At 42.0% G+C, this 17505-nt stretch overlaps 2 protein-coding genes across 36 annotated transcripts in view; both read right to left on the bottom strand.

Moving 5' to 3' along the window:
* Nucleotides 1-436: 436 nt before the first annotated feature.
* Nucleotides 437-4362, bottom strand: LOC148317401 (uncharacterized). The gene is made up of 7 exons (XM_088285238.1): nt 4219-4362; nt 2782-2843; nt 2684-2697; nt 2527-2611; nt 2268-2395; nt 1822-1899; nt 437-1321 (listed from the first exon to the last, which is right to left on the bottom strand). Exons 1-7 carry the CDS (start codon nt 4360-4362, stop codon nt 903-905), a joined length of 930 nt encoding a protein of 309 aa, XP_088141364.1. The 3' UTR covers nt 437-902.
* The window catches only part of LOC148317400 (ankyrin-3-like), a 66023-nt gene continuing 51704 nt past the window's right edge, over nt 3187-17505 (bottom strand). For 26 of the 35 annotated variants that reach the window (XM_088284994.1, XM_088284988.1, XM_088284976.1 and 23 more), the window contains 9 exons: nt 15041-15115; nt 13553-13684; nt 13333-13476; nt 7619-8135; nt 7270-7366; nt 6065-6148; nt 5781-5993; nt 4913-4982; nt 3187-4515 (listed from right to left, as the gene is read on the bottom strand). In XM_088284994.1, the coding sequence (XP_088141120.1) occupies nt 4938-4982; nt 5781-5993; nt 6065-6148; nt 7270-7366; nt 7619-8135; nt 13333-13476; nt 13553-13684; nt 15041-15115 (1307 nt within the window). In that variant the 3' untranslated portion in view covers nt 3187-4515; nt 4913-4937. The other 9 variants (XM_088285012.1, XM_088284987.1, XM_088285007.1 and 6 more) reach the window with 9 other exon arrangements.

The raw sequence follows: 17505 nt of genomic DNA, 5'->3' as shown, positions 1-17505 counted from the left end.
AACAGTCGGGCAATTCCTCAAAATCCACAACGCAAACAAGGGACCCAACCTAAAAATTGAAGACAAATAAGTGAGATTTCATTCGCCAAGCTTTGCGAAACAGGAACAAATCTGGTCCTCACGGTTTTCTTCTTGAGTCATAAATCCAAAATGGTACACAAAGCGGACGACCTCAAGAGGCCATCAAAACATCCCTGACCTTTAACCCTGGCTTCCCGCAATGACATCAGCGCACACGTCACCACACACTTTCTGCAGGCCAGAGTGTAAAAGGCCAACATTGCAAGTCAGACACTCAATATTTGCTAGTTTATAGCTTTGACAAATGATTGCCAAACGCACGAGCCATCATATGAGCCATGAGGGAAGTTTGTGTGCGTCAGTCGAGCACAGGTTTAACGACGGATCAAGGAAATAAAGATGTATATAGACGCACTGCGTGCCAAAGATTCAATTTTATTTGTGTAGTGCAATTCACAGACTGGATGTGACCAATACGCTCCGCACAGAGAAAAAGGGGCGGAGTCTAGACCAATCTGGATTCCCCAAACAACAGAGGCAAAAAAAAAAAAAACATCCAAGGACAAAAATCCTTGGATGGTGGTGAGAGAAAAAAACTCCAGTGAGAAGAACACTCAGGAGTAACCCCACCATCAGCTGGCTAGCTAATTACGTGCATTCTTTAAACTTCCATGATGTCACACTGCATTGCAACATCCGGAGGAACATTCTTGCTGCACCGGTTTAGAATTTTTTGATTCCTTGCCATGTTGTAATGATGGAGAATGTTTCGTTGCAAAAATATGTGCATTGATAGGGTTGTCAGATTTAAAAATGAATTGTTCTTCCTCATGCCTGAAAACGACTCCTCCACACACGGGCTGTTACGAATACTAGCAAGTTCAGGCACAAGTTTCTAGCTCTCTCAGAAAAAAATCACTTGGGTCTTTGGTGTTTCCGTGGTGGGAAGCATCATTCAAAGCAAAATGCTGTGAGGACCCAGTGAGAGGGTGACCATCGACGTCAGCTGGCACCTTCGGAAACCTCAGCCAAGGCACGTTGACACGAACCTTGCCACCCGAGGACAGTTTTACATTCCCTAGGGTGGAATCCAGTAATCTTCCTTGAAAAGGGTCAAAGATTCCTGGCTGCCTGCGGTTGGCATGCAGTGCCAGCCCCCTGGCATAATCGTACACTGACACATTGGGAAAGTGTTTCCAGGAGAGTAAGAGATCCATAAAGTCATGTGGTCTCTTTGCTCTATGGTTGAACTCGACTAAATACACAAGCCCACATGGGCAAGTGATAACTGCCAAGCCGCCTGTGAAGCAGAAAAAAAATAGTGATAACTCACATTCAAAGTTAGCATTTAAACAAATAAAAAAAAAAAAAACCAGCACGGTAATCAATATTTGACCAATTCATTAACATTGAAACCACAGCGGAACCAGAGGTTCAGCAAGGCGGGATTATATTGTTCCCTTTCGAAAAGTCACTGCAATTTCTTTAACACAACAACATATGGGTGGGCAAATATGGAAAAAAAAGAATAATTATAATAATTATTTACCCTTTTCTCTTCAACATGTTTAACTGATTAACTTATTTTGTTCTATTTTTATTTTCACAAGTCTCAGGACTCCCTGGGCTAACCTCATGTATCAAATTTCTTGCCTTATCATATGGAAATGTGTGTTGATACGACAAATAAAAACTCAAATTAAAATATAACTTGAAAGTACAATGACAATATTAACGAATATTAAAATAAAACATGAATATTCTAAAATTATAGCAATAAAAAAAAAAATAGATAAGTACCAGTCTCATGACGAGCTCCACCTTGGATCCTTCGTCCTCCACGCCACACTGTTTGCAAAGTTCTCTGACCTCCTCGACCTGATGTGAGAATGCACTGAAGTTATTGATATTTTTTTAGTAGAAAGAAGTGATTTTTGCATATTTCATCAAGTTGATAAGCTCATCCGTGAGCAGCTCCCCATTCATTTCTTCATCATTTCCAGTTTTGGGGCTTTGCGTTTTTTCAAATTCTGTATTAAAGACGGAATTTGACCTTCGGGTGTGTGGGGCAATCCAGGGGGCCCAGTGATGATAGCTCGGGTGCACAACAAAAGGGTTCTTCCGACCATCTTTGTGATGAAATGTGACGAGTATTCGCTATTACTATTATCACAACATCATACACATATTGATAGACTTTACTGTGCGCCTCCGATTGTTGGTCAGTGTTTTTTGACAAGACTTACATGGAATTAATCCCCAACTGATTATTTCTGCAGCCACACTATTCCAAAAATGGTTTATGTCTGCCTTCCCATCATAACTATGAGGTGGACTTGGGATGTCACTCACTGCACGGCCTCCATCGAGACGCCTAACATGCTCAAACAAAAAGGCAACACAAGTTCATTGGAAAGAATGAATGAAGGCATGTATTTCATGACATTTATTTTGACCATTGACCACCTTTGTCCATAATTTATATCAAACAGAAGCGCAACTTACCTAAAGGCAGAAAAGCGTGCAATGTTTGTGGTGAGACGAACGTTTAGCTCCACCCCCACGTTGAGCCACTCCCTCGATCGTCGCTCTGCAGTCAGGAAATTACACGATGTATTTGGAAGGGTTCGTGTGTACAAACAATCATAAAAAGACTACTTACCAGCGTGACAGTGTCTGCAGAGTCCACATTGGAACAATTTTAAAGTTCAAGTAGCCAGAGAAATAAAAAAAACAACATTGTTTTGTTCATTTGACTACCTGAGAGTGGCCACTCTTCTTCGTTGGCGGGAACTGTACCTTCTAGAGAACACTCGCACGCCCTCGCGGTGGCCAAGGGGTATTACAGTCAAAACGCATGAGCTCTTGGTGGCTGTTGTTCCATTTTTTGTCCACTAGATGGAAATCTCACACGGGACTTGCCACAAGACTTTTTTTTTTTAACTTCATCCTTATATAACCTAGTATTCATCAACAGAAAATTACGTTACACCAGTTTGACTCCACAGTTTTTCACCTTTTGATAAGAGAGATAGAACCTGAAAAAAGATAGACAGCAAGAAAAAAAGCCAACAGAGAACAATAACAGCATAACGATATTATTTGACAACAATAACCTTACATGGTGATGAATGGAAATAAGTAATGGCAAACGATACAAACCTCGACAGAGGTTCTTTCATTCGAACACAATTTATTTTTGTTCTGCTTAAATAATGTCTGAGATCATCCAGTGTAGGCTATGTTGGTGGTGGCATACATGTCGATTTATCAATCATCAGGGAAGGGTAAAGACAATTTTTAGATGCAATTAAAAAATAAAAGCTTCACGCGGGAACATAAAATATGATTTCTTTTTTTTTAAACAGTGTTAAAGTACCAGTAAAAAGACGTACATTTGGAGTATGCAGGTAAAAATGTGATTATCTCTTCTTGTGTTAATTAATTAAAAAATAATTCAGATAGGGCAGCACGGTGGGTCTAGTGGTAAGCACGTCTGCCTCACAGTTCTGAGGTTCAGGCTTCCTTTCTGAGCAGCATGTCCTTCCTCCCACATTCCCCAAAAACATGCATGTTAGCCTCATTGAAGACTTGAAATTGTCCATAGGAGTGAATGTGAGTGTGAATACTTGTCTAGATGTGCCCCGCAATTGGGCGACAACCGGTCCAGAGTGTAGCTCGCCACTAACCCAAAAAGTCAGCTGGGATAAGCTCCAGTTATCCAAATGAGAACAAGCGCTATAGAAAATGGATAGATGGATCATCCAAATAATAAAAACAGCCTCGTTTGAAAAGCCTGATGCGTTTTCACCTGAAGCACAAGAATGAAGCTTTGCATTATTATTATCATCATAATTCTTATTATTGCAAAGACAAAGTATGTGCTAGTTGTCGCAGCCTGTCCAAGTGCGTTCCAGTGCTTTGGATTAAGCGAGGGAAGGGAATCAAGCTGAAATACACACAAAAAAAAAAAAAAGTGGCTTCACATGCAGTCCACGCGCACACACACAGCAGAGAGGTGTCCTTCCCACACACGCTTGTTTTTTTTTTTTTTGTCAGGTACGATCTTCCAATCAGTGCATAAACGAGTTGTGAAGCGGTTGATTGTTTCATCTGGTGGGATTTATGTATGTACACTCGTTTAAAAAAAAAATTAAAAAAATCACCACATGGGCAGGTTCCAGGAGGAAACGTGACCAAATAAGGCGCCCCCGCAAATCTGTGGCTCTCCTCGTGTGACGTCAGGTCACATCCAAGATGAGAGCATCCGTAAGCGTCGTGTTTGTTGTCTCCCGAACGTCCGGAAAAAGTTTCTTTCGGTATGTAGACTTGCTCGATCATGCCAAATTAAAAAAAAAAAAAAAAAAAGTTTCATCTTGCTTGTGGTGTAAAACAAAACGTGCTGTTGTTGAACATGGCCGCACGCCATCCATTTGTCCGTTTTCCCTCCAAGCTCGAGTGTGGTGGGCGAGTGCGTGGTCACGGGTGGCGGACCTGCAAATGTTGGAGAAGGTATTTTGATCAAATTATTCAATTTAATATTATTGATAAACTGATTCAATTATAATTAACCATCTATGAACTCAAATACATACTCCACAAGTGTTAATTATGGACCTGCGTGGTGGATCAGATTAAAGAATGCAAAGGGTCGTATGCGGGCCCGCAAGCCATACTTTGTGCACCACTCCTTTAGGTAAACTACTGCATAGGAAAAGCTGCTTTTAAATTTAATTTTAATCCAGTTACAATCTGCTAAATCATGTAACGTCAACATTTCGGAATGCGTCACAAGACCCTTATGGATAGTATCAATGAGTTTCAGAGCTCTTTTCTTTGTATATGTTTTAATCAAATTTAATAATGCGTCATTTAATTTTGACCAACTTACCAGGTTGCATTGGGAGATGCTGCTGTTACGAATGGCTCTTCCTTCCCTGTTTGTTGTTCCCGTTTCCCGGCTTGACAGCAGCAAGGCCCAATCCGAGACACACACACACACAGACACGCACACACAAAAATCACACACACCCAAATTGGTTAGCATTGTCGTCTTGGTCAGGCTTGACGTAACCCAACAAAAAGGTAGAAGCTCACGCCGAACAAGGAGACGTTTTGCAATTGTTAGAAACACAATTTAGTTCAGAGAGGAATCACACAATAAGACAACACTAAAGAGACGCCGCTACGCTACTAGCATCCAAAGCACAACGGACACCAACAAGTTGCAACTTGGCCCTACTTTACACACGCACAACAACCAAACAATAAAAACACTTGTGAAAGAACGTCACAGTTGTCTTATTGCAATCTGTCGCCACCTGCTGGCCATGACAAACTATGCATCACACGCGACAGTACACTAACAAAACGTGAGGGTTATTGAGCTTTCAGGTGAAGTCGCAGAATAAAGCTAAAAGGGGCTTGTCGTTGCAGGTTAATCATCCCTTTGAAGGCATGTCCGACTTTTTAATAATTCAGTATTTTTACGAGCTGTTATTGATATTGGTACCCGATACTGTAAGTCTGTTACTACTCATATTCATAAAAATGCTTCGATACTATGACTACGAGCACTTGCAGGTTGGCCGAATAAGAGGCATGTCAGCAGTGCGGAGATACTTTGAGGTAATGCATTTCACATTTTATCGAAAATTTGGTTCATCCGTGAAGTTTTTGCATTTTTGGTCCATCTTGAAAATTCACCAACAGCCCAATAACCCGAACATTTGGTAAGTAGTGCATGAACTTTGACGTACACAAAACGCGCACACACAAGCTAAATCACGCAATTTGGTGACCACGGCAACCTTGTGGCCCTGCCGGGAGCGTTTGCCCCGCCTCTTGCCCTTCCCCCCTCCTGCGCCAGCGCCGCCCCCGCTTGGCGCTACGGCGACAACAGTGCCCCCTTCCTCGCCGACCGTGTCTTTTCGCTCAGAGCCAACCACGCGCCTCACCACCTTTCTGATCACCTGCGTGAATAGACAGAAGGGTGACGACACGGACGTGCGTGCGGAATACAAAGATGAGACGGTTAGATTACTTTTCGGGTGACCTGATTGCCGTCGCTGTCAGTGAACTGCTCCTCTGTCACGGACTCTCCGGGTACGTTACGGGCCTCCTCTCCCTGGAGGAGCCAGGTGGGAAGGAAAGGGCGTTTGCATCGTGACTCTTAGACGTCGTGCAAACACAAATTTCTTTTTCACAAATGCAGAAAAAAAACTGACAAGCCTACATGCACATAAATTTGGTCCCAAAGTCAGACATTCTGTGTTTTGTGGTCCTTGGAAAACTTGAACACTACCTTTACTGAAAATTGGTGTCACTGGTATTGACACAGCTGCTGCGGCTTTGCGCATTCAGATAATTAGCTGTGTAGAAATGCCTGTGCGTGTTTAAAATAAAATATATATACTTTGGAATAATGTTAAACAATATACTGAGGAATTACAAAACATGTAATTGGGAATCATTTAACACGAAATACTTGGTAAGAACTTGAAAAAAAAAATTCCGAATGAATATACTTAGGAATCATCAAGAAAATGAAATTTTGAATATTTTAAAAATTAAAATATACAAAAAAATTATATTACAGTTTTAAACATACTTACGAATAATCTTAAAGTAAATCAAATAAAGTAAATATACATACACAAAAGAGATTATGTTTTCCCAATTTCCTTTTTGGTCAAAATGTACCAATTGAAAATAAATCAATAAAAAAATAACCATTACTGTGCAAGAATGTAGATATCTTAAAAAATAATGGTGTATGTTCATCGTCACCAGAAAATATGCCAAACACAAATTTGACCACTGATGAGAGAAAAATTCCAAGCTCAGTCACACAATGACAGGCTGCAGTGCTCCAGAGGGTTCTGCGTATTCTCCATGGCGTCAAACACAAGCAACAAACTGGGCGTGTCCGATGGCTAAGCTAACCATGCTGTTTAGCGCACCACCGCTAGTTTTTGTCGAAGCACTGCACTGCGCACACACCGCACAGCAAAGGTCACACACCTTCAGTATGACCCGCCTGCGAAACACCCTTGTGGTCACAGTGGTCTCCTCCTCCGAGCTGGACTCTTCTTCCTCCAACGCTTCCTTCTCCTCCGCCCCCTCCTCATCATCATCAAAGACATGCTCACACTGGACATTCTGCGCCCACTACGAGCGACATTTTAAAGGATTTCATTGGCGCCCCACAACTCAAATGGAGCTCCTCGATTTGGAGCGTTTTCTCACCTGGACTCTGCGGGCTGACCGATCGCTTCCTTGCTCCTCTTCGTCTTTCTTGCTGCTCTGAGCTGGCTGTTCCAACGAATCGGCCAGACTCTCGGGACTGGGAGAAAAAAAGGAAAAATGGTTCCCAAGGTGAACTGAATGAGTAGAACTTTTAACTATTTCAGTGAGAACAATGTGATCCTGTTTTGTTTAAATGTGAGTGATTTAGTAATTTTATAAATAAATAATGAAATAAAAAATAGGAGTAAGCTAAGAACGTTTTTACCATTCACACAATAGCTGGACACAAAGAAACATTTCAACCCATTTTAAAAAAAGTTCGCGTTCGCTTAGCATATCGCATCTGTACCTTCCCTCCTCAGCGGCGGGGCCGAGCTCCGCCGTCGCATCATCTACGCCGGTTTCCACGTCGCCTCCTCTCCAGCCTGGAAGTGAACACAAGTCTTTTTCCGCCTGCCGCACTTGTTCCAAGATGGCATGCACCTTCTCCTCCGTCATCTCCTCGTCCTCCAGGCCATCCTCCTCCAGCTTGATGTCCTCCAGGAGACTCTGCAGCCTCTCCTGGGTCATCTCATCCTCGTCCTCCTCCTCTTCGGGGCGCCCTCGCTGCCGCTCGTAGGGGGCGTAAGCGCCTTCGAACATCGTTCGCCGCTGAGCCGCCCTCCTGTCGTTGTCGGGTGACTCGCTGGTGTCCTCCACGCACACCAATGGGGGCTCACGGATCAGGGAGAGATCGCTAGGCCTGCTAGGGGGGTCTACTACGCCATTGCCACCTTCGAGCAAAAAGTCGTCGGAGCGCAGCGGGGTTGGGGGGGCGCAGTGGAGGTCAGGGGGGGTTCGCAGCTCCGCGTCTATTTGGTGGTATTCTGCGTGGACGGCAGGAGGACAGCAGGGTTAGCGTGGAGGGAGGCGGGGGGGGGGGACGCAGCAAGGGAAGGAAGAGGGGGAGAAAAGAAGGAGGAAAGACTGATGGAGGTGATGAAATGAGGTGAACGAGGCGGCGCTCGTTCAAAAGCCACACAAAGCATGTCGGAAGATCAACAAAAAATTAAAGTGACACTACAATGATTTTGCACCGAAGTTACAATACATTCAGTCGCTTTAAAACCACCTCAAAAAGTGACATTTTGGAAAGTGGTTGTTTTTTTTGTGTTGGAGTTGCAGATAGGGTGAAAAAGTAAAATCAGGTCAAAAAACTATAATTAGTTTTATTAGTATTTTGATGCATGCATGCCACGGCGTGCAGGTATTTTTGCGGTGACTCCCAACAACTATGCCGAGAAGCCATACGGTGTGTCACAGCAAATTAGCAAATTTCACTTCATTGGTGACAAAATTATTTATCTATTTTGCAGACTAATTTAATGCTTTTACACTACTTTTGCAAACTGTGTATCTACATGTTGCCATTTATACATTACATGCTTTTGTTTACAAAACAATTTCCTACTAAATCAGAATTTAAGTAGAAATAATTAACATTAACTGGACATTTTTATTTGGTGCTTTTCTGTGAGATTTTTCTCATGAAAAAAAAATGCTGGCTCAGTAAAGGTTGGGAAACCCTTTCTGGTTAAAGTGCTGAATTTTTTTTGTCTTTCAGACAAAAATTATTTTTCGTACAACGACTGCGTTCGCATCCAAGCAGATTAGCAAACTGGGTAAACTAGCAGATGTGGGATGACGTTGCCTCGCTTTGGTCAGCTGAGGTAGAAATGTCGTGTGTGTGTGTGTGTTTAATCTGAAACATTTTTTTTTTTTTTGGTTAATTTAACTCATTCAAACCATAAGACATATACGTTTTCAAAAACGTAGTCCCCGCCTCCCAAAGACGTATTTATACGTCTTGGCCTTTTTTTTTTTTTTTTGCACCACTACTCCGTGTCTTTATACTATTAGAATACAATATTCTGTTGGCCTCGTAAAATTAGTTAAAATACAGAAAAATGCTGTAACTGAGGGGTTTCCTCGAGATAAAATTTCTGGGATTAAATAAGGGGTTGCCCAATTTGCACCCAAATGGCTTGATTAGCATCCAGGTGAGTTAGCGGAGTGGGATACTGAAAAATCGAGTCTAGATGTAGACCTCAGGGACAGAATGGTCCCGCCTGAAGTGAGTCGGGATGCCGGGAGGGAGGGGGGATGGTGGAGAGGAGGAGAGAGGAGGAGGAGGAGGAGAGAGGGAGGAGAAAGGGGAAGGAGGCAAAGGGTAGGAGGATGTTGTTGAGAAAGGCGGAGGAGGCGAGGGGAAGGAGAAGGTGGGAGGAGAACGAGAGGAGGAGGAGCAGAGGGGGCTGCAAGGCGAGGAGGGCTGAGGGGAGGAGTAGGGGAGCTCCTCCAGGTGGGGCAGGACCGGAGCGACGGGGAGGAGGTATATGGGCGGGGAGGCGGGGGGAGAGGGGAAGCGGAAGACAGAGGGAGGCGAAGGAGAAGAGGAGAAGAAGAAAGAGGCGACGGGAGGGACATTTTGCGAGGAAGAAGAAATGGCGGGGATGTCGGCGTGAGGCGTTTGAGGACGCGGGGCGAGCACGGGAGATCTTAGAGGTTTCGGAGCTGATTTAAAGCGCAACACAAACACGACAACAAACAAAAACGGACAAAAAAAAAAACAGCAGTGTTAAAATGATCATGAAAAGACGGCAAACAAAGAGGAAGCGATTGGTGAACGCGTGATCATGTGATCGCTGAGTCGTCAAAAAGACTGGGGATCCAGGCGCTCACATTCCGAGAAGTTTGAGCAGGGGCAAAGAGGAGATTTGAGACTTTCTTAAAAGCAACTGCATTCACGCTTATGCCTCCTAAGTAGGAGACAACATTGTGTCCGTAAATTGTTGTTCGGTTCCTTCATCTTATTAAGAGCAACATCATCTCAGTACATATTTGGAGTCATTTCTCAACTATTCAACTGCAAGTACGAGGCATTTAAAGCCTTAATCTGAACGTTTTCAAATCATATACTTTTTACTGGTTATAGTGAAATATTGTATGATATTGATTATTAATTATTATTATTTTTATTATTTTACACATGTTAATCCCAATTCAATAGATTTTGTGCATATTTTCTAAATACAACACAATTTTGAAGTAGAATTTATTAGAATGCATATTGTTATATATCAGGCCTGGGCAAACTCCGGCCCGGGGGCCACATGTGGCCTGTTAAACGTTTTAATCCGGCCCGCCGAACTTGAAAAAAATTGAATAAACCTTGTTGATGTTTTATTTTCTAAATACTGTGGCTTTTCAAAGACATATATATTGTTGTAATGCTTTTGTTCCCTTTCATTTAAAATTAAATGTATTTTTTTTCTCCAATGAAGTGAGGTTACCAAAACACTCCATTCATCTGCTCCTGGTGCAGCCCCTTTGTCAAATTTGAGAACCCAATGTCGCCCGCCAATCAAAATGTTTGCACACCCCTGTTATATAGATTCAAACAACAACATTTTTAAAAAAAAAAACTAAACAAAATTTGTTTAATAATCCTGTCTTACTTAAAATAAAAATTAACCAGCGCCATGAAATAAATAGCACAGATTAAAATTAATAAATGAAAATCATTATAGTGTTCAATTTGGTAATGATGATTTAATTGCAGTGTGGCATCTATTAGAGTGGAGGCAACTCGCCGAGAGAATTCCGCAGTGGGCGCATTGGACACATAATTGTGAATGCAGTGCAGTTTTGTGGGAATTTATCTTATCGGCTGACCGGGGGGGATGGAGGAGGAGGGGGGGGCACCGACTCAAGGCTTCTCTGCAGGAGTTAGTCTGAGGAGGAGGAGAAGGCGAGCCGGCCTCAGAGAGGATGAAGCTGGGAGGAAGCGAGGAGATGACGTCTTCACACACTCTAAGGGGTTGAGGAAAAAATGGCGACGCCTTTTCGACGCGTGTCGGAGAAGGCGTCTGAGTTAGTCTGAGGAGTTAGTCCGTGCTTTTAACTCATCGCTGCCGCAACTCTGACCGCCGACCTCCAAGCGGGGACCCGTTTCAGACCACATTAGCCATCGTAAAAGTCCAGTAGTTGGCGTGACAATGTCTGAAATGTGTCATCCGCGGGGTGTAACGGTGGCAGAGAAGCGGCGGCCTGCTTTATGTTATGACCAGAGGGAAGGGAGAAAGGTAGAGCGAATATGCCAGCAAACTAAAGATGTTTTTCTTTTGTAAAATAATGATACAGTAAACCCCAATATCACAAACTATGGGGAGAGAAAAAAAATTGACCCAGTCCAAATTTTTATTTTTATTTTTTTACAAATGCCTATGCATTAATAGTTGTCGCTTAATTTGATGGTGGGGGGAATCATTGTTTCATGAAAAAAACCCGTCATTTTCAAGAATAAAATGATATTTTAGGGCAGAAAAATTTATACTCCAACAAAAATTAAGTGGTATCTTTTTTAAGATGTGTATTTTCTGGAAGAAATAAAATACTGAGAATATTTTTATTTATTGTATTATTGTTATTATTGTTTTTTGTTTTTTTGTTCCTTATCTCACAAGAATTCAGTTGTAAATAATTTCGAGAATAAAGTTGCATTTTGGTCACAAAAATATCTTACCAGACTGAACCTCTATTTTCTTCTTTAAAAAAAAAAATTACGGGCATTTTTTTCAGCAGATTTGTGAGGTGAATTTGTGAAGAATTAATCACAAATCATCAGGGTTTACTGTATTAAAAAAAACAAAAACTGGCGCGTTTATACAAGCCCAAACCATGCTCACCAATCATAGAAGCAAAGCAATCACAGCAAAAAACATGCATCAACATTTTTCTTATAAAAATCATCTGCTGTGATGGTCTTAATGCTGCACTGTCATATCTACTAATCAAGTGGGACAACTCTGAACATTCAAATTGACATTTTAAAAAGAAATAACCATAAAAAGATGTTATAATGTATAAAGGAGATATTTAAAAAAAAATCTTGTCATGCTCGCCACTAAAGTTTCAATTAAAGGTCCGGTTTACGCAATAATAGTTTTGAATAATAAATTATTTCAATTATACAGCACCATTTAAGGGATCTGGGTTCACTTGAAATAATTTTTAAAAAAAAGGCAAAATGAATGTATGTAATAGTATATTGCATATGTGCTCATTAAATTACATTTACCTATAATATAAAATTTAAAAAGAAAATTGAACATATTGCGTCTGTGACGGTTTAAGCTACATTTAAGGATTCAAGTCGCATTTCTATGCATATTAAAGGCCTTGCTGTTTGTTTGACTGCAGCAGCAGCTTCGGCGTGAACCTGGCGGTGTGATTGGCTGCGCTAGCGAGGTTCGGGCGTGTCCGGCTGAGACAGAGAGAGCAGGTGAGGAGCGGTGAAGGAGGCAAAGGCGAGAGATTAAGGGCCTGATTTACTAAAGGTTTGAACATGCAAAAACGGGCGTTCATCAATTCATCAAAACCTGAGAAGAAGTTCGCCTTTTTGCGTTTTTAAATGAAATGAAATGAAAGGCATACAAAGCGGTGCTGCACAGTGCAGGGAAAATGAGAACGTTTCCGCTTGGGTAAATATTTTTGAGATGCCAACAAAATTTACTGGGACAATTTTGAAGCTTCACAAGAATCTGAAGACTGACCTGGTCCAGTCACAAGATGGTGTCATGCCATATTATATAATTGATGATACAACTTCTTTCAATGTGACATATCCTTGATTCTGGATCCTTTCAGAACATTGTAAAAATTGGTGCTGGCCTCTCCTATAGCAGTTTTTCAGGTGTGCTGTACCAAGCTTTTAATAACAATTTTACACAAGAAGGACACATAGCTGTAAATCCGATTGTCATGCACTAAGGTCAATATAAATCAAACAAAAGACGGCATTTATATGTGTCAAAAACATCAATTTTCCATCACGAAATCTGTCAGAGCGCAGAATCCTCTTTTAAATCTGATGGCCTCTTCCACTTTTACATCTTTCGCTACCAGCATGCCCAATCTGTTCAAGTGAGTGAACATGCATTTTAGCGCCCGCTGTTTGGGATCTTAGTAAATCAGGCCGAAAGAGAGTAAAGAGTGTAGGAGCTAGGGTGGACTACGATTTACCATCGGACTGATCCGGGAATACTGCGTTATCATCGGCAAAGCAGCGAGTGCCTGTAATGTTACCGTAGTCAAATATGGGCCCTTCCAGCAAAGTCACAATATCCAAGCGATTGATCTTATTCAGCACCGCCGTTAAAGTGTCCGCTGGAGAGAGGAGAGAAGATGCATTAGAACTTGTTCTCTCGTGACACGACGACTGTTGACGGTGCACCTGTCTTACTTGTAGCGTTTTTACCGTCCCTGTGCACCCATTTCTTTAGCAGCACGAAGCTCTGCGCTGTCAGGGAGTTTGGGTTCTCCACTCGGATAGAGTTGATCTCCTCCACGGAGAAGTCCAGCTCCCGGGCCAATTCTGCAACAAACGCAGCAAAATCGGCAATCCGCCATCAACAGACTGGTGACATGTTTCCACCTTGCGATGCTCTTGTCATAGACAAACAGATTTACAGTAGACTAGAGCAGGTTTTTTTTTTTTTTTTTAAACAGTTGTTAGTCATATACACAAACAATTACATATGTTAATTTTTTTTTTTTTTTTTTAAAAGCTTAATTTACAATAATTGTGTACTGGATTGGGTATTTTTAAAGTACAATTTTCTTTGACTATATTTGGTGTTTTTAGGCCATGAAAAAAAAAAGTACTTTGGTGAAACTGACAATCAGCTCTAACAGAAGAGCCCTCACGCCAATAAGTCCGTTAAATCGAGATTCCACTCTAGGCTAACATGTTAAGTGATTTGCTGTAATATTATTAAGGTGATTTGTTGTGATGATATTTTGTTAGTAAAAGCAGAACAAGCTAAAAAAAAATAGTCCTCACAATTTAAAATCAATTAATAAAACCAATTAAGCACCAAGCTCTAAAACACACTGTTACATTGATATTAGTGATGACGATGAGCATTATTAAAATTCCAAAGGACACACTTGGTGCATTGGATCGCCTCCCAAATGAAAATGTATGACCACCTCTGCAACAGCATATTCCTAAACCTCAATTGTGTCTCTCAGCGGTGCAATTTGATGGTCTGTGCTCGTCCGCAGTCAACTCAATGGGGACTTAAATGACGCCGAGCAGTAAATTCAAGGCGGAGAGAACATTGTGCTCACTTGTTGACAGGAGCAGCGCCTTTGGCTGGCATACATTAAAAATGGATCAGATCGAGTGCTTGCCGGCCCACTGGCCAGACGGGCGTGCCACAGTGCACACGCACACGCATGCGCGCACAGGGGGCGTGTGCCGATGCTGCAGTGCAGGTGGACTGGCTTGTGCTGGGCTGCAGAGACCACACCCTGAATGCCTCATGTGAAACGTGGAGTGGATGATCACATTTCCAGACTTTCAAACGCAACAGTGTAAAGAAAGTGCGTGATAAGTACAGCCCGATCTATTTCAACAATATTTATTGCATTAATATTTTTTTTCCTTTCTAAAACATGGGTGATTAAAATGTTCTTTTTTCATTGATTTGCAATCCTTTGATTCATTATAAAGGTTTTTTTCTCTTAAGATTATAAATCGTCAATTACTTGCATGTATATTTAAAGAAACAGTGCACATGTAAAGTGTCTGGTAATGATTTTCCTGTTGATGTCTGGTGTGACCACGCCACTGCAGCACACGGAGACTTTTTTTTTGAAACTACACAAAGCTACCACCAGATGGCAGCAGACACCGCAGAACCAGCAGGGTCATTTGCGGACTCACCAGTCCAGCTGAGTCCCAGGTGGTCGGCAACTATGGCCATGCGGAGGTCTGTCCTCTCGCAGGGACTCTGAGGGCCTGAAACCGGGCAGTGCAACACAAAAAAATAATTAGAAATTGTAGATTGATAAAGAAATGTAATTAAGAGACAATACGCTTGCTCTACAAATGAAAATGGGCTGTATCTTTTTTTTATAGCTACACTGTCACTTATGAGATAGATTAGGTGATTTAAATCAGTAGTAGTGTTGATGGAAAGACACAAAATTGAGCTCACTGTCAACTTTTCTGGCTTTCAGTTCGAGATTGGACGCCATTCATAATATTTATGATGCATAACCCATGCATAAAACTGATCTGTGAGGCCAGAAAAGCACTTACTGTAAGTTCTATGTCGGGTAGTAATGTTAGTAAAGTTTCAAGTCACAAACCATCAGGCAACATTCCCTCAGCTGACGAAAGCAACTCACGGCCACCGCTTGACATCAGAAGGCATCAGTCTGTACTCACGCAAAAAGACACGAGTGGCCTGGTTGTCAAGTTGGGTCAATGAATTGTTTTCTCAGTGCACCCGAAAGAGTAAAAACACCACCAAAGATCAGGCAAGCAGACCGGAATCAACACGTCACACACTGACAAATATTCCTACAAAATGAGAGGTTCTGCGTCACGGGTAGTCAGGCTAATCCGTAACCTGGTGCCTTAGTTGTGCCGCTTACAAAAGCCAACGTCACGCACTCCTCAAAAAAGTTTTGCCAATCCTTAGAGAGTCTTCTCAAGTTCTAGCGAATCGTAACATGACCAGGTGGATCTGTACAGGAATGAGTGAATGATGACATTTTACTAAATGATACCAATAAAAAGAATATCTTAAATATTGTACCTAAACAAAACTAAGAATAAAATACATTTAAATATTTGTACTGACTGAAAAAAAAGGGGCCGGACCATGAGCAGATGGATGGAGTGTTTTGGTAAACTCACTTCATCGGAGAAAAAGAAAAAAACATTTAAATGAAAGTGAACAAAAGCATCACAACAAAATATGTCTTTGAAAAACCACAGTATTTAGAAAAAAAATTAACAAGGTTTATTCTTTTAATTTTTCTCAAGTTCGGCAGGCCGGATTAAAACGTTTAACGGCCCGCATGTAGCCCCCGGGCCATAGTTTGTCCACACCTGTTATAGGTTGTGGCAGTCTGGATGCCGTTTGTCCTGCCACTCACAGGTCATTCTGTTCTTTATTATATCAAGTTACATGTGATCACGCAAATCTGGACTGAGATCGCTAGAACTGAAGAGGCCTTCGTGACAGACATAACATAAGTGAGAACGAATGCACAGCACTCAAGACTTGACAACTGAAAAGGGCTCATCACTTAAGTGTAAAGCTTTCACTAATTCCAGGCCGCACCTTCCACTAAATTACAAAAAACGTCACAAAAATCACCCCCCGGACTGGGATTTAGCACACAACACAAGGATGACACAAACAAGTGACAGCTACACTTGACACCACAGAGCACCCACGACAACTACATGCAGAAGAGAAGATACACAAGGTGTTTACAAAAAGTTTTACAAACTAGTCGTGTTTGCGGTGACGGGAATCGTGATTGGTTGATCAACCTCACTCCCTTCCTCCTTCTGCTCCTCCCCTCCGAGTGTCGGCCTACTCTTCCTTCCGCTTGGCTGCTCAACCTCAGCTCTCTCAGCGCTAGGCGACGGTGTGGATGTGATGCCGGTGGTGCCGGTGGTGCTGGTGCAGATGGAGCTAGCAGTGCGTGCAGGGCAGGAACGTCTAGAAGCTCGTCTAGATGGCACTGAAAAGGACTTGTCCCTGCAGCTCTCTCAGTCCTCAACGGGAGGTGCTGTCGCCTATAACTTCAGCTTCCTTGGGAATGGTTCGGTCCAGTGGGTAAGGTGCATGCCTACTGATGTCTCTTGCTCTACTAATTGGGTGTCTTTTGGCTAAAATGTGTAAATATAATTCTTAATCGATTGTGCTTTCAAATGTGAGAGTCTCCAATGGCTTTCATTATTGCAAATTTAAATTTCCTAGAAAAGGGGGTCCAAATATGGACTTGCATATGTGGTATTTGACCGCTCTGGGTTCTGTGCTTCTTATTGCTACACAAGTTTGAAAAACAAAAATCCTGTCACCATATTTGAGGGTTACATCAGTAACAACAACCTAATACTATCATCTTAAATAAAGTGAGGCTCATTTGTGTCGCTACACAGGTTCAACGTTTATGGGTTGGTGACTTCTTCTTGAGAAGGTGCAGAGGGGCAATTTGGATTTGGCGCTGAAGTACTACCAAAATCCTCAAAAGTGTCCAAAAGAGTGTCCAAAGGACCGATGGGATTGATGAAATAATCTGTGAGATAATTTGAGCAATTTGCATAGTTTATGACATCTAAATTTGAACCTGAAGCTTTGATATTAAAATCTAAAGTGCTTGGAC

Source organism: Idiotropiscis lumnitzeri, chromosome 20 (genome assembly GCF_059441095.1).
Source record: "Idiotropiscis lumnitzeri isolate Australia: NSW breed Sydney's pygmy pipehorse chromosome 20, RoL_Ilum_1.0, whole genome shotgun sequence".
NCBI classification, from domain to species: Eukaryota; Metazoa; Chordata; class Actinopteri; order Syngnathiformes; family Syngnathidae; genus Idiotropiscis; species Idiotropiscis lumnitzeri.
The sequence above is the reverse complement of the archived record's forward strand: the minus strand, read 5'-3'. Positions and strand labels throughout refer to the sequence as shown.